This window comes from Mytilus galloprovincialis, chromosome 4 (genome assembly GCF_965363235.1).
Source record: "Mytilus galloprovincialis chromosome 4, xbMytGall1.hap1.1, whole genome shotgun sequence".
NCBI lineage: Eukaryota > Metazoa > Mollusca > Bivalvia > Mytilida > Mytilidae > Mytilus > Mytilus galloprovincialis.
This window is the reverse complement of record NC_134841.1, coordinates 18,515,879-18,540,926: the sequence shown is the minus strand read 5'-3', so window position 1 is coordinate 18,540,926 and position 25,048 is coordinate 18,515,879. Positions and strand designations below refer to the sequence as shown.

The window sequence follows — 25,048 nt, the reverse complement described above, 5'->3', positions numbered from 1 at the left end:
CCTCTTCAAATGTGTGTACAACTGTTTTATCTCCATGAATCTTGGTACTCCAAAGATCATTTCTGTGATATTTACTCAAAAAGAGTTTTTCTTATTTTTCCTTGAGTCATCTGAATTTAACGGAGAAAGCAGGTTGCGATACAAGGTATTCAATCCCCCTTTACACATTCAGGTACATGCAGTAGTTGTCTCTAGTTCTTAAGGGATAAGCAAACCTTCTGAAAGTGAAAGGAACTTTTTCTAAAAGTTGAGTTGTTTTCCCAACCGCTGATAGCCTCCTACGTCAGTACAATTTATTCAAGCCCAACCCAACTTCATTCTAGGTACCTGCAGTAGATCAAAGGGTTAAATGGCCCACCCCACCGCTAATGCAAGTTATTCAAGTCCCATTTTACACCAATGTGCATGCAGTAGTTGTTTCTCAGTAATTCAATGGAAGCAACTTAATCCAAGTTCTGCTTACAAAAGAATTAAACGTAAAGCTACTTGATACGTGGGAAGAAGACCGAGAGTAATGGCATTGTTGTTTGTAATCTTCTTTTTAATAAAGCCACCAATATTAGATAATTTTGGATGGCAGATTTCATATCAGTATGTTGACACTTTCAATAATTAGGGGGGCAGGGTGGATACAATCAGGAACGTGTATATATTGACTGTTAGGTTAACTGTTCCCAGACAGGGGCGTAGCTAGAAAGAAACGATGTGCAAGCAACTACCGCCGAGAGGAGCTAGGCGAAAAATTTTTGGGGACCTTTTATGCAGGAAAATGTTTTTTTTTCGGTTTTCGGTCATAGGACAGTTGATAGCTTCATGTAGATAGAACTTATAAACAATTTATGAATGTAAAACTATTTATAAAGCTGCTGAATAGAGTAAATCATGGTTAATTGAAAACATAAACTACACATTTTTCTAATACAGAATTTACTCGAAATTGTCAAAAATCTGCTCTAGGCCGAAACGAACTTCTCTATTTATTTGTCGGCAATATTCACACTATCCCGATGCATATGCAGTAATGCTAGCGATGATAACCTGTCATTGTTCATTGGTGATCGTACATTTGATTTAAACAGACGTAGTACATAGATCTCCACGGTAGCACTCGCGAGATGTTATAAACCAGTGTACGTGTTCGCCATCGAGCGACCTCCCAATTGAATTCGTCAAAATTACATACCAGGTCAGTTTCGTATGTCTCTGACAATGTTGAGATTTGTTCGTTTGTTATATTTCCTACAACAGGAGGAAGAAGATACGACACAAAGAAGCGATTTTCTGATAATACCAGACGCGACTCCACTCTCCAGTTCCATTATCATAGGCATTCGATTTTCATATGGTCTATAAACGCAAAATATAATGAGACTTTCCAATACTGTTTTGGCGTGTTTGCAGGACGAGTTGCTCTGTTAGTCCGTCGAACACATCGCCATGGCATAATTTCAACGATATCGAAGGGTTCTGATAAATCTCAGGCCGATTGATACATCTCATTCCAAACAGATAAACCGTACTCTGTAAATGTACTCCGAAACTACATGTGTTAGACTGCGTATAACAAAAGATACAAGTTACACTGTCCGATTTCGTCATGCATGATCTTCAATAAAACTTCTATTCTGAAACCAAATGCCGTTATTTAATGACATTTCATAAATTAAAAAAGTGACAACATGTGTGTTTCCTTTAAAATTTGATTTGTAATTTTTTAATTTTGCAATATTTTTTTTTGCATGCCGAACCGATGTGCACGCAACTGCGTGTTGGCGTATAGGGAGCTACGCGCCTGCCAGACACAATATAATTTTGATTATGGTTTTGTTTTATTATTGACTTTGTGATCTATTTCACTGTAGTTGAAACTGACCTTCATGTACAGATTTGTATTGCATATTCTTTTGATGTATCAAACACATAGTAATACACCAAATGTATTTCAAAGAGTTCTAATGGCAAATCTTTGATAGTGCCTTTTTATTAAATTGGGTTACTGTCTCATTGATGTATACCCTACACATCTGTATATCCATACCATGGTCAGATGACTTTTGTCAATACAAAAACTCTTAAATCCATGTGCATTGTAGTTTGTCCATCTGTTCTTCCTTTGAAAAATTTAGACATGTTGGCAAATATGACTGTAGGTGGATTTGACATCTTTTCAGCCATAAAGTTCTTCGTCTGTTTTTGGGTTCTTATAAATCTTTGGCTTTTAAATAATCTGGTTTAAGTGTTCAGGATGAAGATAAATCCATTGTTTTCAATAAGTGAACACATTTGCTTCAATTGTCAGATAAGTATACATTTGTTTTGCATTCTGTTACCTGAATGTGACGAAAAGGTCAATAAGAAATACAAATTTCTTCTCATTTGGTTGATTAGTTTTATCAATTGTTACAATATTTTGTAAAATTGAAGGCAATGTCTCTGGAAAAGTAAGGGAATGAAACTTCAATTCAAAATAACATTTCATTCATTTATTTATTAAAATCTATTTGGTCCAGTGGTTTTCTATCTTTCTGTTGACATGTGCACCACTATATGCTCTTGACCCTTTCAGACAGAAAGTATGTGGGCAGTGTATGAACAAGACTATTTAAGGAAATCTCTTCTTTAAAGTAGTGTCAATGTGTGTCAGTGAAATCACTTATCTAACTATCTGTGATTTCCCTTTACTAATTTTAAAAGAAAGTTTCACTGAAAGAATGGGAGTCATGAATTTTGAATGATTTTGGCTTATATATAGTTATATAGAAAGTATTTTAAAAGTATTTTGGCATAACTTACAAGTACTGCATGGGGTATCAACTAAGCATTGAACACTATGGAGAAACAGATTAATGATGATCTCTTTTTTCAAGACAACTTGAACTCATATAATTCTGAATGGAATCAATTTAAGACAGTTTCAAACTTGCCAAAGCCATTGCTCAAAGCAACCTTTGATCAAAGACTCACAAAAACCATAGAATAAATCAAGATTGATAGCATTAACAATGGAATTTACAATGACTTATATTTCCGAGGGGAATAATCCCTGTGATAATAGTTGATTTGAAGAATTGAGAGAGCTTCCAATCATAGAGAGATAGCTTATATAAAAAATAACAACTATACAAAATTCAAAATTGAAATATGCTTAACATACTTTAAGATTTGAAATCAAAAAGATATGGACACCTAGTGAGAATGACATGGAAATCAAATCATAAATTTACATTTTCTAACTTAAACATGATCATTGGGTACACCAAAATGGGTAATTTGTTGATATCAGTGACTACGTAAAGCTAAGCTTTTAAGTATAGGGGAACAAGAAAATAGCTTTAGCTTCAGAAAATACATCTCCGTACAAATAATGATATCAAAATTAAAATTTGAGTTTTTATTTTTGTGAAACCCATCATGGTGCAATAATAAAAACATTTAAATTTTTTAAATAAAATGAAAGATAATATGCATATGTTACATCAATGTACAAATGTATATACACAGTTCAATTTGACATTGAATGCAATTTGTAATGAGATAAAATGTTATACTTGTAGTATGACAAAATGCACATTTCTGAACAATTCTATTTCATGTTTTTCTTATAAATACATGTATTAACAAGTCAGTCTTCATTTAGAGACCATTAAATGTACCAATAAAAAGACTGTACTGTGGAATGTGGATTCATTATCATTCGTTGGATACCATTTTACATGGGTTTTGTGATACAGGTAAAACATGATTTCAAATGTACAAATGTACAATGATCAACAAATTTCCCTCAGGCTCTTTATGCAGTGATTGGCAAAACCACAAAAATCAAATATCCACACAAAATGTTTTCCACAATCCACGAAAAATGAATACCAATGAAAACTGAATGAATCCAGAGTACTGTATTGTTTCTTGAATCTGATAAAAACATTAAATAAAGGTGTTCAAGCTTTTGGTTTAGTTTCCTGATCACTGACATTCCTGATATATATAGAGTCCTGAGGAATATCCACAGCATCATCTGTTTCATGCATGTACGAAGAGGCAATCGCAAGAACTGATCCGTCATGGCTGAACATAAGGGAGGCAATACTGGTAGGATATCTGTAAAACATAAACATAATCAGGCTGAACATAAGGGAGGTAATACTGGTAGGATATCTGTAAAACAAAACATAAACAGACTGAACATAAGGGAGGTAATACTGGTAGGATATCTGTAAAACAAAACATAAACAGGCTGAACATAAGGGAGGTAATACTGGTAGGATATCTGTAAAACTAAACATAAACAAGGTGATCATAAGGGAGGTAATACTGGTAGGATATCTGTAAAACAAAACATAAACAGGCTGAACATAAGGGAGGTAATACTGGTAGGATATCTGTAAAACAAAACATAAACAGGCTGAATATAAGGGAGGTAATACTGGTAGGATATCTGTAAAACATAAACATAATCAGGCTGAACATAAGGGAGGTAATACTGGTAGGATATCTGTAAAACAAAACATAAACAAGCTGAACATAAAGAGGTAATACTGGTAGGATATCTGTAAAACAAAACATAAATAGGCTGAACATAAGGGAGGTAATACTGGTAGGATATCTGTAAAACTAAACATAAACAAGGTGAACATAAGGGAGGTAATGAGGTAATACTGGTAGGATATCTGTAAGGGTGCAATCAACAGTTTTTACTATGACGTCATGTTTTGAGGGACCATGCATATGTGACCCTTACTGGTGGACTGATTAATAAGGATACTTGTATAAAACTAGATATCACTGGAATCAGAATGTTCTCGAAATTATAATGAAATAAAAATAATGTGTACTTTTAATATATTATAAAAATTTCATCCAAGGAACATGGGGGAAAATAGGTATAATTTTAACATAAAAAACTTGAAATCAGGTCAAGTGCACACCCATGAAGACATGATCCATGCACATTTTTCATAATCAAAACTGTATGAATTTTGTAGGTTTTTACCTGGCCTTTCAAAAAAATCTTGTTTCAGGGTACGGTTTCCTGCTCCGAAAAGAGCTACAGTGGCTGCAAATAAGTTTTCAATTTTCACTGCTAAAAAAACAGACTGTTTACAGTGTTGTCTCCCCTTGAAATATGTTTATTTAAAGAATTTTTAAAATTATTTCAATCATTCAACCTGTTTTAATTGAAAGCTAATTAACTAATTTTTACAATCAAATACAAAAAACATGATACTTTTTCACCAAGTAAGTAAATAAACAGGGGTTTTGCTCCATGGTTATTTTTAGACGGGGAATAACCCCTAGTTTTTAGTACGAAACTGTTTATAGCACCCTTAAGGCAAAACTTTGTATGCGACAAATTAAAATTTCTCAGCTTTTCTAAATCTGTACACTATACCGTTTAAAATGATGTCTTACTTTAAGGATTGTGACCACAAATAGTGAAACTACAGCTCTTTTTTTTATGTCGCTTAGTAATGGCATTTTGGCCAGTGGCAAACAGTTTAACTGGCAAATTCCAAACATTTCCTCTATTCCTTTTTCATCAGTTTTACAAAGAAAATAAATCATAAAACAGGGTTTCTTTTGAATAAATAGAATAAAAACTATGAAATAAGCATGAATAAAGGTACTTAAAGCATATTTTGTACCTAGTATTATATGAACTAAGATAAGGCTGAGTTGAGAAAAAATATTGAAATGGTGTTTTTCTTAGGAATGGCACTTGTACCTTTTTGACTATAAAAAGTACCAAATATACAAATATATATACAATATAATGAATAAAAATGTATGTTACTCTGATCAGTAGTAAAGGTCAAAGTAGAAAAAAATCTACACTTTTCATGTGCAACTTTTAGTTTCAAATATGTGAGAGATTGAATAAAAATATCATGACGTCGCAAAAAGACGAAAAACTTCAATAATCGCACAGAGTCTGGTTTTCTTATTTCTGGTTGCTATGTACAAATCTGTAATATTTGCATCAAATGTACCAAACTGATGCTTTTAAATTAATGTATACATGTCATATAATATTTTTCAAAATAATTTTACTACATTTGCTAACACATTTCTTTGCTAAAACATCATTATATTTTATGTTTGTCCCTTTAAGGGTGCAATCAACAGTTTTTTTCTATGACGTCATGTTTTGAGGGACCATGCATATGTGACCCTTACTGGTGGACTGATTAATAAGGATACTTGTATAAAACTAGATATCACTGGAATCAGAATGTTCTCTAAATTATAATGAAATAAAAATAATGTGTACTTTTAATATATTATAAAAATTTCATCCAAGGAACATGGAGGAAAATAGGTATAATTTTAACATAAAAAACTTGAAATCAGGTCAAGTGCACACCCATGAAGACATGATCCATGCACATTTTTCATAATCAAAACTGTATGAATTTTGTAGGTTTTTACCTGGCCTTTCAAAAAAATCTTGTTTCAGGGTACGGTTTCCTGCTCCGAAAAGAGCTACAGTGGCTGCAAATAAGTTTTCAATTTTCACTGCTAAAAAAACAGACTGTTTACAGTGTTGTCTCCCCTCGAAACATGTTTATTTAAAGAATTTTTAAAATTATTTCAATCATTCAACCTGTTTTAATTGAAAGCTAATTAACTAATTTTTACAATCAAATACAAAAAACATGATACTTTTTCACCAAGTAAGTAAATAAACAGGGGTTTTCCTCCATGGTTATTTTTAGATGGGGAATAACCCCTAGTTTTTAGTACGAAACTGTTTATAGCACCCTAAAACAAAACATAAACAGGCTGAACATAAGGGAGGTAATACTGGTAGGATATCTGTAAAACAAAACATAAACAGGCTGAACATAAGGGAGGTAATACTGGTAGGATATCTGTAAAACAAAACATAAACAAGCTGAACATAAGGGAGGTAATACTGGTAGGATATCTGTAAAACAAAACATAAACAAGGTGAACATAAGGGAGGTAATACTGGTAGGATATCTGTAAAACTAAACATAAACAGGCTGAACATAAGGGAGGTAATACTGGTAGGATATCTGTAAAACAAAACATAATCAGGCTGAACATAAGGGAGGTAATGAGGTAATACTGGTAGGATATCTGTAAAACAAAACATAATCAGGCTGAACATAAGGGAGGTAATACTGGTAGGATATATGTAAAACAAAACATAAACAAGCTGAACATAAAGAGGTAATACTGGTAGGATATCTGTAAAACAAAACATAAACAGGCTGAACATAAGGGAGGTAATGAGGTTATACTGGTAGGATATCTGTAAAAATAAACATAAACAAGGTGAACATAAGGGAGGTAATACTGGTAGGATATCTGTAAAACAAAACATAAACAGGCTGAACATAAGGGAGGTAATACTGGTAGGATATCTGTAAAACAAAACATAATCAGGCTGAACATAAGGGAGGTAATACTGGTAGGATATCTGTAAAACTAAACATAAACAAGCTGAACATAAGGGAGGTAATACTGGTAGGATACCTGTAAAACAAAACATAAACAGGCTGAACATAAGGGAGGTAATACTGGTAGGATATCTGTAAAACAAAACATAAACAGGCTGAACATAAGGGAGGTAATACTGGTAGGATACCTGTAAAAATAAACATAAACAAGGTGAACATAAGGGAGGTAATACTGGTAGGATATCTGTAAAACAAAACATAAACAGGCTGAACATAAGGGAGGTAATACTGGTAGGATATCTGTAAAACAAAACATAATCAGGCTGAACATAAGGGAGGTAATGAGGTAATACTGGTAGGATATCTGTAAAACATAAACATAATCAGGCTGAACATAAGGGAGGTTATACTGGTAGGATATCTGTAAAACAAAACATAAACAAGCTGAACATAAGGGAGGTAATACTGGTAGGATATCTGTAAAACAAAACATAAACAGGCTGAACATAAGGGAGGTAATACTGGTAGGATATCTGTAAAACAAAACATAAACAGGCTGAACATAAGGGAGGTAATACTGGTAGGATATCTGTAAAACAAAACATAATCAGGCTGAACATAAGGGAGGTAATACTGGTAGGATATCTGTAAAACAAAACATAAACAAGCTCAACATAAGGGAGGTAATACTGGTAGGATATCTGTAAAAATAAACATAAACAAGCTTAACATAAGGGAGGTAATACTGGTAGGATATCTGTAAAACAAAGTGTAAACAGTTGACAATGACTTGTAATTTGAATTAAAAAAACAATTAGAATATTAAGTATTTACAAGATGCACAATAATGGCTTTTCAATGTTGCAGTTTCTCCTATAAGGTCGCTCTTCAATTACTTCAATAAACATATAAAATAAATAAAAGCATATTTTTTTTTATTTAAAAAATTGATAATCTTTAAGTGGATGATTGTTTACTTTTTGTCTGTCAGTACTTATTCCAAGTATTCTGTATATTCATTGGCTAACATGTTTCTTAGATACAGATCATGTCTTTTTCCATGTTTCGAATTTGGAAACACATTTGAATTTCTTTTTTGAAGAGATTATTTCAGCACCCACCTTACAACTGTAAGTTTTTATTTATTTAGAATATTTACTTAAGGAGGCTCGCGGGTATAAGATTTTCAGAAAAAAATAAACATTTATTTTTCATTACAAATTTTATTAATTACCTTTAGTAGTTGGTACTTTATCATATGGAACAAAAATCAATTCGTGTTGGCCCCAGGTGACTTTTAAAATGTAGATATCATTGAAAAAGCTCCAAATTATCTCCCTTTGGTGCAAAAATGACATTTTTGGCATTAAAATTGAAATATCTTTTTTAACTCATCGGTGCATATATTTTTTATTGTTGTTTTCAAATAAGCTGTAAATGAACCAAAGAATTGTAAAATTTAAGCCATTTCTGTAATTTAGTTCTTTTTTAATTTCGATATCCCCACTTTTCTCCTATCAGTTCAACAGAAAAAAAGGACATTAACAAAAATGTATGCTTTTTTCGAAGGCAGATTGTGAGCGTAAATGAACCGTGACCCCATTTTTTTATTTCATTTTTCTACTAAGTATAAGATATAGTTCATTTATAGAATAATATCGCAAAATCCTATATTAAATAAAAAATTTGATTTGACCTGTGAGTAAAAGTATTAATTTTATGTGGTTATCTCAAATGGATAATTTGATCTGTTTGGTTTATGTCATATATTATTTCTGATGTTATGTCACTTATCTTGCTTACAAACATATGGCATGACTGCTTGTTAGATTATTTTAAATCCTATTCTGTGATATGTATTCCCTTAAATTTCTTGTTTAGAATCTTAATGAGACTGTTGTAATAAAATGTAATAACTTCTGCTTTTTTATGAAGTGTCAGAATTGAGAAAATTGAAATGAGATAATTGAATACCACAATAAAATAATTTCTCTACAGTCAATTACCTGTGAAACTGACAAAGCCGTTTTTTATTAAATCCATCCCATATATTGACATAACCATCAGATCCTCCTGAAGCAAAAGTATTGTGTTGTGCATGGAAAGCTATAGCATTTACAGGATAAATCATTTCTACTCCATTCTCTTTGATTCTGTGACATTTAAATGCATATTTCTTCTTCTGAACTTCAGGACTAGGGTCTAGGTATTCTACAGCGACTCTACCTATAAATACATACAAAGAAATATGACAAGCCAGGACTAGGGTCTAGGTTTTTTACATCTATCCTGCCTATTTATATGTACATAGAAAATGGCAAGCCAGGACTTGGGTCTACATATTCTAAATCTACTCCTCCTATGAATAAATACAGCAGTGTATATTCACCTGTTTGTGTTTGTGTATGTCTTTTGATTGAGTTAAGCCATTCAATTGATATTTTATAGTGTCTTTCTATGTTTTGATGTTACACTATTGTTTCAAGTAAGGGTGAAGGTTGATACATGTACCTATTAAAACATTTAAACCAGCTGCATTTGTTTGTACCTGTTTTAAGTCAGGAACCTGATGTTCAGTGGTTGTCGTTTATTGATGCGTTTCATAAATATTTTTCGTTTTTTTATATAGATTAGACATTTGGTTTTCCAATTTGAATGATTTTAGGCGCCCTTTATATCTTGCTGTTGGGTGTAAGCAAGGCAGCTTGTTGATTACCATACTTGGATCTATAATGGTTAACTTTAACAAATTATGACTTGGATTGACAGTTGTCTCATTGGCACTCACACCACATCTTCTTATATTTATACAAATATGACAAGCCAGGAAAAGGGTCTATGTATTCTACAGCTACTGCACCTATAAATATGTAAGTAGAAATATGACAAGCCAGGACAAGTTTTTTCTTTTGCTTAGAAAAGATAAACTGAGGACTTTCTCTATGAGAACTGCAATGTTCTAGTAAAGTATTATGTTAATGTGATACTGCATTGCTGTAATGTGATATCATCTGCTGATTGTTTTCTGACATTACAATTTCTACCCATCTATAGGGTCAAGTGGGCTTATATGAAAGGATGGGAATAATACCATAATGTCCTCCAGTAACAAATGTCAATCGGTGGATCAAATGCAGATTAAACTTAAATAAGACAACAATAAACAGCTGAACAGCTTAAAATCGCACAATACACTAGAAGGAGGTACATGAATGAAAATGCTCTTTCTGTAAAACTGCACTCAATAACAGTAAATATTTGAAATAGTGGTATCTCTGAAACAGTCAATACTGAAAAGAAAAAAAACAAACTTATAGCTACCATTTAATACTTTTAATTTAAACAACTTAAATTAACAACATAATTTACCTTCAATAGAACTTAAAACATAGCCGTTTTTATTTGGAAAACATCTGATACATCTGGTTTGATATTTGAGACTTGATTCTCTTCTCTGTTGTACATATCCCATGTTTCTCAGGTCCCAGACCAGAATTCTTCTTCCGGCTGTGCCTACAACCAATCTGTCACCACACACAGATAATGTGTACACCTAAATAAATAAAAACAATCTGTCACCACACACAGATAATGTGTATACCTAAATAAATAAAAACAATCTGTCACCATACAAAGATAATGTGTACACCTAAATAAATTAAAAACAACAAATTTGTTTATATTGGCAAACACTTCAAAGAGAAAAACAGACATGCCATTGCCACCACTAGAATGGTTTACCAGCTGTTTATGTTAACTTGGGCATGATTGTCCACTTGAAGTTGTAATGATTATAATCAGTCTTTTGCTATTCAAGAAATACAAAAATTGTCGGAAGACCTAACCAATTGTATAGTCTATATCACAAGCCAATCTTATCAAAGGAAGATAACTCTACTTTATAAAGATGACTTTAACAATGGCATTGATATTTTTAGAACAGATATAAGATTCTTGCCCCTTGCAAAAGATAAGTAATTTTAACTTTTTTTTTTTTAAGGTTTAACATCATTTTGTGACTTGAGTATCAGAGCATATGTTTCTTTGATAACTTGATGGAAATGTTCCTGCTTTGGCATATAGAGTGCACTATATTTTTAGTATATCAAAGGTAGTGATAAACCTTGGAGATTTAGATATAAAGTCAGTACCATAGGATTTTGATTGCATATCAATCCTTATGCTTATTAATGCTACTTCTAACCTTGTCTGGTTGACTAAATGATCCTGCAGCACATGGAGTACGTGGATCCCATAATTTGACCGTTGAATCCCAACTACCTGTTATAACAACATTGACCTCTGGACAATACTCTACACATTTTATGGGTGCTTCATGTGTTCCAACAGTAGTACCTGCAATTATATTTTATTTTTTCGTTACATATAAATATTCCATTTTGTGTATTGTTAGATATAAATATAAATTACCTCTCCAATAACAATGCTGTTTTATTTATTTATTATTATTTCAAATTGGTATGTACAGAATCCTTAATGTATCTTTTCTTGAACAGATATTTAGATCTATAACAATTAAAGAAACAGACCCCAGGTTTGATGAACACAATAGCAATTTTTTACTATGTTTTCTGTAATCGGGAAGAAAATAAATGCTAAATGTCTTCAATAAATTTAGTCTTAACTCACTTTTCTGTAGGTGAAAAAGATCAAAAGAATAGATGTCCAGTAAGGTAACAATATCAATTATCACAGAAGTCTCAATGGTGAAGCCCAACCATATGGGAAATTAAAGGTAAATTTTCTAGTTGATACAAATAATTATTTTTATAAACATTATCTGAATGTGTTGATACTTAAATCAATGTACCTGAATTTGTATTAAAATCAAACATTTTCAGTGTGTTGTCAAGTCCTCCACTGTATGAGTGAACTGCATCCTGGAAAAACAAAACATTTAATAAGTTAGAATACACATACTCATTACTGTCATTGATTATAAGTGTTAACCAGATGCTCCACAGGGCGCAGCTTTATACGACCGCAGAGGTTGAACCCTGAACGGTTGGGGCAAGTATGGACACAACATTCAAGCTGGATACAGCTCTAAATTTGGATTGTGATTAAATAGTTGACACAGCATAGGTTTCTGACACAGAATAAATGTGGTCTAATGAACTTAAAATTTTTGTTTTGCCTTTGAGCAATTCACTATGCTGTTGAATATTAATCCTCTCAAAAAAATGGTTGAAGAAATTTCTTTTTATTTATGAAATTTCAAATGAGAAAAATTGATAAGTCCCCCCCACCATTTTTTTTTTCACATCCCCCTATCATTTATTCCAAAACTAATCACAATTCAAATTTCTAATGGAGTTTGCAACAATAATTACTCATTTAAATACATCATAAAATATTAAAATGTAAAAATGTGCTTGTTATCACTGAATGGTAAAGATTGTCTTAATTTATCAGTTGGTAGTAAAAGTGTATATACATTGTATATTGTAAAAAACAATGATTTTAGTTGATTCAACTACCTATTCTTGACAAAGAAAGATAACTCCAATTGAAATTCTTGCTATTGCACAATATTGTGAAATTAGATATTTCTTGCTATTGCACAATACTGTGCAATTGAAAATACTTGCTATTGCACAATTCTGTGCAATTGAAGATTTCATGCTATTGCTGAGTACTGTGCAATTGGAAATTTCTTGCTATTGCACAATACTTAATATAATAATTTTAGATCCTGATTTTGACCAACTTGAAAACTGGGCCCATAATCAAAAATCTAAGTACATGTTTGGATTCAGCATATCAAAGAACCCCAAGAATTCAATTTTTGTTAAAATCAAACTAAGTTTAATTTTGGACCCTTTGGTCTTTAATGTCAACCAATTTGGAAACAGGACCAAAAATCAAGAATCTACATACACAGTTAGATTTGGCATATCAAAGAACCCCATTTAAATTTTTGATAAAATCAAACAAAGTTTGATTTTGGACCCTTATTTGGACCAATTTGAAAACTGGGCCAATAATAAAAAATCTAAGTTCATTTTTAGATTCGGCATTTCAAAGAACCCTAAGGATTCAATTTATGTCAAAATCAAACTAAGTTTAATTTTGGAACCTTTGCACTGTAGACCAATTTGAAAACGAGACCAAAAATTAAGAATCTACATACACAGGTAGATTCGGCATATCATAGAACCCCAATTATTCAATTTTTGATGAAATCAAACAAAGTTTAATTTTGGACCCTTTGTGTCCCTTATTCCTAAACTGTTAGGACCAAAATACCAACCTTCCTTTTATGGTCATAAACCTTGTGTTTAAATTGCATAGATTTCTATTTACTTATACTAAAGTTATGGTACGAAAACCAAAAAAAAATGCTTATTTGGACCCCTTTTTGGCCCCTAACTCCTAAACTGTAAGGACCAAAACTCCCAAAATCAATACCAATCTTCCTTTTGTGGTCATACACCTTCTGATTAAATTTCATAGATTTCCATTCACTAATACTAAAGTTATGGTGCAAAAAAGTTGATTCAACTACTATTCTATACAAAGAACGATAACTCCAATTGATTTCTATTTACTTAAAAACCAAGAAAAAGCTTATTTGAACCCCTTTTTGGCCCCTAATTTCTAAACTGTTAGAACCAAAACTCCAGAAATCAATCCCAACCTTCCCTTGTGGTTATAAACCTTGTGTCAAAATTTCATAGATTTCTATTTACTTATATAAAGTTACTGTTTGAAAAAAAGAATATGCTTATTTGGGCCCTTTTTGGCCCCTTATTCCTAAAATGTTGGGATCAAAACTCCCAAAATCAATCCCAAGCTTCCTTTTGTGGTCATAAACCTTGTGTTCAAATTTCATAGATTTCTATTCCCTTTTACTAAAGTTAGAGTGCGAAAACTAAAAGTATTCGGACGACGACGACAACGTGATAGCAATATACGACGAAAATTTTTCAAATTTTGCGGTCGTATAAAAATCATCATAAACTTACAATAGGTACTTGCATTCTCATAGAGTAAATTCATCTGGACCGTAAACAAAATTTTTGTAGTCCGAACTAAGATTATGTGTCCATAAATGTAGGAGTCTCTCTATCCTGTTTCCATGCTTAGTGACTGTGAGTTTTGGGATGAACCCTTCACTTAGCATTAATTCTCAAACGTCACATAAATCTTTTAAAGTTTTAAGATGATGAAAACACATTCCTGGTAACCTTAAACATGTTAATTAATCAAAGCATTATATTTGTTTTTCGTTCATTTTTTTACATAAATATATAAGGCCGTTAGTTTTCTCGCTTGAATTGTTTTACATTGTCTTATCGGGGCCTTTTATAGCTGACTATATGCGGTATGGACTTTGCTCATTGTTGAAGGCCGTACAGTGACCTATAATTGTTAATGTTTGTGTCATTTTGGTCTTTTGTGGATAGTTGTCTCATTGGCAATCATACCACATCTTCTTTTTTATATAATCAGTGCTGTGATTGAGCCATTTTTTAGGTACAGGTAAATTTTTTTTAATCTCAATGATAATTTAGTAGAAATAAGAAGATGTGGAATGAGTAGACTTTTATTCAGAAGTGGAAAAATATAATAGTAAATTAACATATCATTAAAATTCCAATGTTTTCATGGCTGTATTAGCTACAAAATGTTACTTTTCCTTTCAGATTGTCATACTTACATGGAAACAACAATCTAAAACTGGTGCAGAATGAAAATATTCCATTCTCTTGTTGTTGGCCACAATATCATACAATCTGACTGTAGAGTCCCATGATGAAACAAGAAGAAACTGGCTAGAGTTAGGACCAAATTTTACACTTGATATGCCATCATTTGGTGGGTTCTTCAACTGGAATTCATTTGGTGTTTCTCCCATCTCTATAGCTATCTCTGGCATCTATAAAAATAACTGTACATACAATCATTTTAATTAGAGTTCATTTTAGACATATGCATGTCACCTGCACAGCATCAACATACATGTAATGTTACAATTCATGTAATCACCATTTGATATTCTAATATGAGTTTAGATACTCAAATATTGTGTATTACATGTACTTTGTTCACAGGTGCACTTGTATATGGTTTTTGACTATGCAAATATCTTCTTTTTTTTTTATTAATGCAAATAACCAAAACTGTACTGAACAAGTATAAAGGGTAATAAACACAGGCCAAATGTGAATCAGGGGAAACCAACTTAAATTTAAAAGACAGCTGAAGAAACAAAACATACCAATAGATCTTAAGACCCTTATAGCATCAGCAAAGGAAGAGACATACATGACATATGAGAGAACAGCAGATATAATAGTAGAATATCTAAACAATTCAAGGCAAATTCAATACTCTATAGAGTCTGATAATTACTCTGATTCATTCTGCCTAATTTTATTAAAAAAATATAAATATTACAGCTTTAAAAGTTTAATAAACTTATTCAAATGTTTATGTGGTATAAATTCTTGAAATTCATAAAAATACACTAGAGATTTTTTTAGTCAATAGCTTGTTTTGGAGCTTTAAAAGTTCATAATAATAATTCTCACTAGCTGTTATAATAATTATAATTGTCTTTTATGGATTAACAATAAAAAAACAAAAACATTTTGAAAAGGATTCATACATTCATTTATTTACAAAAATGTAAATCAGTTCACATTTATTAAAATTATCAATTGTTAACAAATATCAATAAAGATAAAAACATTGTATTCCAGTATTCTACTACATTATATAAAAGGAAATTGATTAATAAGGGGGATGAAGAAAAAAATAGGAAAATTTTCATTGTACTTATGAACTAAAAATCGTTAACTTTTTTTGTCACTTTTTTTAATTCCCGCATTTGCGGAGAAAATCTGGTCATGAGACTTTGCATGAAATATATATCTATCAGTCCAGTAAAATAAAGGAAGGAACACAATAACAATTTCATTTTTAATTATTCTTTGATATGAAAATAAGTTATCTGATGATAGCGTTTCTGTTTTACATTGAAAATGACGTCATGATTACAGAAAAAAAAATTGGAAACATTACAGTATTTCCGTTTCTTTTTTAACAAATTTTGAAGTTAAAAAAAAAAGCTTAATTTGGTCCAAGGACACAGTTATCGTCCTTTGGTTTTCGTTGTCTACGAATATAAATCTTTATGTTAAGTAGTGATTTGGTCCAGTTCAAAAAGGTCAAATTTTATCACGTCTGAAGCTGTCAAACTGAATTTTACACCCCCTTAACACAGAATTGTCAATATTTTGAGTTAGAGCAGGTAGAAATTTCTATACTTTTGATATTATTTGTCTCACTGGTAGTACACTACACTGTAAAAATCTTTTTTAGAAAGAGCAGGTGCGATTTTTTTTATTTGAATTTATTGTCTAAAAGAAATGCACTACGAAATAACTGTGTTCTCAGGCCATTTGTACAGACTTCGTCCCCTTTTAAGGTCAGGGTTTACTACTTAAACAAGTGTTTTCATTATCACCTATTTCAGTGAATTTTTATATTCAGTTATCACCTATACATGCTATATAAGTGATTTTGGTGTTTCCTTTGATCTTCAAACATGTGTCAAGAACTAATTTTATCGATTTCCCATATTCTGACCAACTTTTCTATAATTTTCCTACACTACATAGATCAATTATCCCTTTATCTTTATGACTCAATTTCACCACTGTGCTTGGGCACTAAGATAGTGCGCTTAAGCTTTTAAAAGTACATGTACCCTTGGGAAAAGTTCTGTAATCAAAGATTCATTAACTCATATATGGACCATAATTTGCTATTGGGCTCCGTTTCCTATAACTATAGAAAAGTGATAAAATGTGAATTACTGTAAGAAAAGTTGTAACTACATCTAAAGATGCCATTATTTTTATCAACATACAAGTGTATGCTACTCCTCCCTAGAAAAAAAATTGAAATATACGAATTTCAAAGATTCTACAACCGTATTTTTGTGTCGTTTCTCGAGTTACTTTTTGCTTCCGAAGAGCATAACGCTGACTGATTTATAGATAATCGTCACCGGCAAATATGTAACTTTTGCTTTCAAATAACAAAGAACATCGACCAATAAGAATAGTGAGAAGAAAATACCGAGAACTATAAGTATTTATGTAGCAGATGTAAGAACAGTGGCATGATTTTTGTGTCCGATTTCGTAACGCAATTTTTAGATGATGTAATCTGCTTTGTTGTAATAGAATTCTTAAAAACAATATGCAAATATGAACTCTCGCGAGATGTTCAAACAGGTAAATCCGAGATGATTTACATTCTTGTTTTGATCTTCGTAATAATTAAGTAAGAACATGACGTTGTCGTTATGCGTTACATTTCACAGGAAACAGAAGTCCAGTTATTTATTAAAATTGTTTTTGTCCTTAAGTTCTAATCATTTCCGGTCATACGTGAAACATGTGACTAACATGTGATCACGCCATTACAGCCGGACATAGGATATACTAGTTCTAAACATTGTTTTTGTTTCCAACGGGATGTTAGCAAACATAATCTGTAGACTTGTTTCGACTTGTTTAAAAAAGGAAAATACAATTTTCAAAGAGATTGCGCCGGGGGTCTATTATTTTTCCTATGTGCATAATGTTACATACGATCTTGTGTGAAAATAAATGCCCAATGACTTGACAAAATCGATTTCAGATTTGACCGACGTTTAAACACACTACGTTTCCCAATAACTATCAGTATGTAAAGGGTCCTTGGAAAATTCAATCAAAATTACGTCTATTATCATGGTGCCGATGTTCGTTGGATTGATTTTGCTTCAGCAGTAAATATTACTGGATATTTTAGGTGAATAAAGATAATTAAATGAAAAATGCATGTTAATATACCGCTACACTTGGAATGTACAAAGTTGGTATCTTGTCAAAATTTTTAATTATTTTTTTTTATTCATGTTCTGCAAACACTTATCAGAAACGCAATAAACTTGTCAAAGGAGAAGTAAACTTTTACTATGCATGACTTGAAAGGAAGTACTTTATTGATTTTAGCCCACTAAGGTAGGTTAAAATGTGGAAACCGTGTAGATGGTGTACAGGTCACAAATATCACATGGTGCCTATTTTAAAGATTTTAATTCCAAGTTAAAAAAAAATTCTTTACTGGATTTAAAGAATTTTACATTGCCAATGATTTGGAATAAATTGTATATAACTGGAATTTCAAAACCAAATATAAATACATTTTTTGGCTTAAACATCAAGATACAACGATTGTGGTATCCTGTATCAATGAAGAAAAAGTGGAAATTTCTGAATAAATTGTACTAATTGTTTTCAAAACAAGCACATATTTAGGAGTTTTATAATACTGTCATGACTGTTACATTAAAGATAGATTTTAAGAAAAAGTATACTGTTCAGATTATTTTAAGCAGATTTTGCAATAAAATAAAACTTAAAAAATGCTTTTGGTTTCTTATGGTTTCCTGTCGTGTCCAAAAAAAACTTTAATTTAACATTGAAAATACATTTTAAATATTAACATGAAGCAAGTAACACTAGTAATGGTGTTCATTTATGTCTTTTGAAATATATTGTGCCAAATAAAGAAAATAAAGATTGGTTTCCTGTGTGGTTTCCTGTCACGTAAACGGTGAATCAAAAATTTAGAATAGTATAAATGGATCAATTGAGTTTTTCAAGAAAAAATTAATACATTTAAAATGTATTAATTTTTTCTTGAAAAACTCAATTGATCCATTTATACTATTCTAACACCAACACAACCCACAGAATAAAAGTTAAAGTTTTAAAACTTATAAAAAAGGATACCAAAAGAAACCAAAGGCCGAATACCAAATTATGGTCCATATTCATTAACTTTAATACTCTTACCATCAGACAAAAGTCAAAAATTTTAGGTAACCTGATTGGTTTTCTTTTAACAGTTATGGTTAGAATGATTTCTTTCAAGGTTTTGTCCTAATCTACAAATTATTCTAGTTTTTGCATATTCAAATAAACTGTAAAAACTGGCAGGCTTATCATTGAAGCAAAAGACAATTTCTGCTAGTACAGTATAATTTAATAAAATGAAACCTACGTTAGACAATTCTTTAATCTTCATGTATAATAAACCATTTGTAATGTAAATTTGAAACTCACTATTAGTAATAATATAAATTCCCTACTATACTAAACAATTTCAGTTATAAATCTAAAAATGTGCATGCTGCATAATTGTGAAATAATTCATTAAAAAATATTTTCAAAGCCAGTATTTCAGAGTAAAGTATTGTCATGAACAGAATTTCATAGTGAAATATTGTCCAGAAGGAGGAGACAAAATTTCATAATGAATTATTGTCCAAGACAATATTTGATTATGAAAAACTGTCAGTGGACAATATTTCATATCTACATCTACATGGACGGTATGACAATCCATGATGGCAACAGCACATTGATGACTATACGTCAGCACATCGCAAACAGACACTTAATAAAATATAATAACTAACGAGTCCAATAATTCAAAAATCATTTTGTGCAAAAACAAAACAAAAATAAACACATTTACATATTTTCAAACAGGTTGGATATTTAAATATACTGACTCTAGACCAGTATTTTAAACCGATCCAGGGAGTTAACACTGATGATGTTTTGTGGGAGTGAGTTTCACAGTACAACTGTGAATGGAAAAAAGCTGTAATTGAAGTAATCTGTTCTTGTGCTACATGTTTGGTATTGTAATGAATTAGTGAATCTGGTGTTTTTGACTGGCTGTGATAAAAGATAAAGGTTTGGGTCTACTGCAATGAGATGGTGTGAGATTTTGTACAGCATAATTACTCTATTGATGTTTCTGCCAGTTTCAAGTGACTTCTATTGCAGATGGTCAAATTCATGGAAGTGACACTACAGTACTGGTTTTGTGGTACCTGTTGGTGCTGTAGCGTGCTGTCCTTCTTTGTACTTTTTCAATGTTGTTTTTTTGTTTTTGGGTGTGAGGTGACCAAACTGCAAAGCACATGTACAGTATTCTAAATTCGAACGTACCATGGGTTTTTATGCCAAACTTTTTTTTTCTTCCTGGTTTATTTTTAAGTTTCTTTTAAGAAAGCCTAAGATCTTATTTGCTTTTGCAGTAATGTTGTTGATCGTGTATCCCAAGACATGTTGTGAGAAAGGGTGATACCAAGATATTTTGCAGTGCTGACGGATTCTAAAATGTGGCCTTTTAATACATAGTCATGTTTGAATGGTGACTGTGATCTTGTAACAGTGAGAGAGTTGCATTTTTCTGCATGGAATTGCATACCCCAAGTTTGTTCCTATTTGGCTAGGCAGTTTAGGTCATTTTGTAAAATGGTACAATCTTGGTGATTTGTTATGTTTCTCATCTGTATAAGATACACTCATCTGCAAACAAGCATGTTTTTTATGTTACTGCTGCAGGTACATGTAGGTTATTAATGCAGATGAGAAAAAGTACAGGCATTTGACTAGATACCTCTCTGTCAAGGGTAACCTGTTGCGTTCTGTTATTAAGGAAGGCTGATACCCAATTCCAGGTATTTCCCCTTATGCCCTAGTTATCCATCTTCCTTAATAACTTTTTGTAAGGTACCTTGTCAAATGCCTTGGAAAAATCTAAAATAATAAGATCAGTTTGTATGCCATTATGGAGGTTACTAAGTAGTTCATGACTTAAAGTAAGTAGCTGTGTTTCACGGCTGCGTTTTGATCTGAAGCCATGCTGATTATCCACAAGGATGTTATGTGTGTCCAGATGTTTTAGTATGTTACTTACAACAATGTGTTCAAGCAGTTTGCAGCAAATGCAGGTTAGGGAGACAGGTCTGTAGTTACTGGCTAGGTATTTTTCGCCTTTTTAAAAATAGGGATCACATTTGCCTGTCTCCAGTCTGTTGGTACATTTGTACATCTCCTTTCAAGAAAGATGTGTTATAAATGAAAGCAAGATGTGGTGCAAATTCAGGTGCAAATTTTTATCCCTTTCCTCCATAGTGACGCCTTTTGACGCCACCCCCTTTACTCCATAATGACGCCTTTTGACGCCTGTGTAGTACCTCAGTTGAAACACTTTGACTACAAAGTGTCTGGAGTAGACTAAATAAAATTTGTATCCAATATGAAAAGGAATATCATAAGAATATCAGACTTAAATTTATTTGATGAAATATTTGTTTTTCGCAATGCATTAATACTTGATAGCATATTATCAAAATTTTATTGAAAAATCCATAAGCGAATCAAGTATGCAATAAAAAATATTCAATGGAGGAAAGGGTTAAGAAGGCGTGCTGGTATTTCGTCTGGACCTGTAGCTTTAGATGGATCAAGATTTTTCAAAAGTTTTTCTTTGCCATTTGGTGTTACATGTACATGTATTTCTGCCATAGATGGATAGTTGTCTGATAGAGTTGGTATTTGTTCTTTGTCATTTTCAGAGTGGTATTCAATGTTTATTGAATATTTCAGCGTTTTGTTTTGTGTCATCTACATTTATCAGCATGCCCTCAGATCTTTATGGTGCAACTTCCGAACTGTCTTTTTTGTTGGACCTAAAATAATTCCAAAATTTTTCCTGTTTTTGTGAAGTTTGTAAGCTTTCGTCCTAACAAATGATGTTTTCCAGATATGTCCAATAAGCTTTTCTTGTCTCTTTCTGAAGCAGTTTTTTTGTTTACCTGTACTGTTTATTTATTTTACTATGCATGCATGTCTGTTTTCATTTTTGAACAATTTGCTCCTTTTTCTAATCAGTGACTTTATTTCTTTATTAATCCATGGTAGTTTAGAGTTGGTGTTATTTATGATTTTAGTAGGGATCGACTCTTCCATGGATTTTAATAACTTTGTTTTGAAATTATCCCAAAGTTCGTCCATTGTGAGATTTTCTAGGTTTGTAATATTAATAAGGAATATGTTATTTAGCTTTTCTTTATTTGTTCAGTATTTGCTATTTTGTATATGAAAACTTTTCTAGGTATTTTTTTTGCTCTTCTAGGTTTAAGTTGGATTCAATATAAACAATTTCATGATCGTAAATTCCGGGAATGACTTCAGTTTTTTTTACAAAGAGAGCTGTTTATATTAGTAAAAGAGATCAAGTGTGAACTGTGTTTCTGTGTAATGTGTTAGTTTTGTTACAACTTGTTCCAAAACAGTTGTCTTGGCATATATTAGTCCGAGATTACTCTGACATCCAACGGCTGTTATGCCAGACAAGCTGGGGCCGTGGGACATCAGAGCTTGTCCTGTATCAAAAAGTGGATATTTGCCCACCCAAAATGGATGCGCTGCTTCATCCCTTCTAGAGCTGACTGAGGGCCTTGGAATTATATAAATCGGGCATCAATCTCTTCATTTTATCTTTTCATAAATGTAAGTTTCACCTATAAATGTACCTGCCAACCTTTATTTTTATATATTTTAACAGTTTTTACAGAGATCGACCCATCGGTTTATGCATTGGGCTATTCCAGAAATAAACCATCCCCCCCCTATGGAAGACATCAGTTGTGAACAAAAAAATCCATGGAAATATTTTTCACCATTGCCAAAATTTTCCGGAATTCCAGCATTTGAAATCATAATTGTACTTAAAAATACTGGATTTTTTTTCATGATGCTGTCAATATGTCTGGAAATTTGAGTGTAAAGGTTAGAAGCAATACCTATGGAAGACATCAGTTTTTAATTTTTTGTCTGGAAATTATCTGTTTCTGTCTAAATATACAAAAAAATTCAGGAATTTATTTAGTAATACATGTACATTGTACATGTATATGCAGTCATAACCAAGAGAAGCATCTCTAAAACTTTAGCGTGAACATATTCCTGACTAAAAACTACTTTTTGTAGGTTTACCAGAGTAATGTATACATGACGTACACCATTATTTCAATCACATACCCCACCCTTTTCATTTCATATTTTTACTTAAATTAAAAATGAATATCTGTCTTAAAAGCATATAATTTTTTTTATAATTAATAGAATAATCCTGTAGTATATTAAACAATTAAAAGTCCTATAAACGCATCAGAATTTCTTTTAAGGATTGTATTAATGTAGTGTTTCTTTATTACATATTATCAGAGATATATAATTGTATAATATATGTCTCTGATATTATTAATGTGAAAATGTCAAAATAATAGGATTTAATAAAAGCACAAACAGCAAATTAATAGCTGGTAAGAATGCATGGGAAAATTGATTAAGAGATAATTGATTTGACCACACTATTGGAAACATTTACAAACATCACAAGAGTAATATGACATCTAATTATAGTTTCAGACACTTGTGATATAAACAGGCAAGTTGAAAACTTGACCTTCATCTAAATGTCCAGATTTTATCATGATAAATGTAATGAAGCTTGAAATAGTGACCATGGTGACCAGCTCATCCCTACCACTTAATAAAATTGAATTTCCTGTTTGAAAATGCAAGTTATTCAACAACACTACCTGCTAAAGTATACTTATGAATGCATTAATCATCCATAAAATTTCTAGACCTTTAAGTCTTCCAAGACAAACACATGAAAATACTGGTGTTTAAGATATGACATGCTATAAAAAAACACAGAAAAATTCCAATATCTTTATAAAAACTCAAACCACCCCATTTGGAACTTTAAATCCTATATTGAAGGCAAAGTTATTCATAATCTAGTAACACAAACCAGAAATAAAGACTTTTATTAACTGAAATTGGTAAAACAAATTATATCAAATTATAGTCAAATTACAAGACAGACAAGGTAAAATAAAGAAAAAGAACCAAGTTGAAAATCGATGCAATGTATCAATCATTATATATTATCATCCTCAAGCAGAAAAACTTCAAAATGTATGCAGGAAATACTGGCATCTTATTAAAACAGATTCTTCCATAGGTGCTATATCCTATTAAAACCTATTCATACGTTTCAAAAGAAATAGAACATTGGTGAATTAGTGAAATGAGCTATAAAATAGTTTGTATGAACATCTCAGCTCCTACAAATTTCTCACTGTGCAGAACTAATTAATGGCCATTGTCATGAAAACCACACATGTAAACAGATATTCTTATATGACAAATTTTTTACCATTAAACACTTAATTCAACATTTATTGAAATACTAAGGTTGAAATAGTAAGAAAATCAGAAATTCAAAATTCAAATTATCAAATTTTATTAAGATTATGAGAAAAAAATTAAAACAGTAATAAAATAAAAATGAAAAACAGAAGGGGTGGTCTCTGCCAAAAGTCTCCCTTTTAATAATTAAAACATTTCCTGAAAAAAAACCATTGCTACACAGTACAGTATCAAAGAAAGGCCATAGAAATGATTTGCACTAAAAATTATAGGTGGATAAATTTCTATAAAATTATCCCTAAATACAGAAAATAATCATGCGAGTGCCTGGGACACATTTACTTGTTTTACTGAATGGAAAAATAATCACCGTTCTACGCATTGTGCTGTAAATTGGTCAGAAGAAGTTATTAAGGTTCATTCTTTCATTCGCTGCAGAAACTGTAAATCTTTAGATCAAAAGTTGCAAATAAAATGTAATACATGTACTAGTTTTCTGTTAACTTATAG

General features: G+C 31.6%; 1 protein-coding gene across 4 annotated transcripts in view; it reads right to left on the bottom strand.

Moving 5' to 3' along the window:
• Positions 1-2,468: 2,468 nt before the first annotated feature.
• The window catches only part of LOC143071527 (mitotic checkpoint protein BUB3-like), a 30,224-nt gene continuing 7,644 nt past the window's right edge, over positions 2,469-25,048 (bottom strand). For 2 of the 4 annotated variants that reach the window (XM_076245891.1, XM_076245890.1), the window contains exons 2-7: positions 15,109-15,327; positions 12,256-12,325; positions 11,629-11,780; positions 10,794-10,977; positions 9,431-9,650; positions 2,469-4,098 (exon numbers count right to left, since the gene is read on the bottom strand). In XM_076245891.1, the coding sequence (XP_076102006.1) occupies positions 3,939-4,098; positions 9,431-9,650; positions 10,794-10,977; positions 11,629-11,780; positions 12,256-12,325; positions 15,109-15,327 (1,005 nt within the window). In that variant the 3' untranslated portion in view covers positions 2,469-3,938. Of the gene's footprint in view, positions 4,099-8,078; positions 8,182-9,430; positions 9,651-10,793; positions 10,978-11,628; positions 11,781-12,255; positions 12,326-15,108; positions 15,340-25,048 lie in introns of those variants that run through there. The other 2 variants (XM_076245892.1, XM_076245893.1) reach the window with 2 other exon arrangements.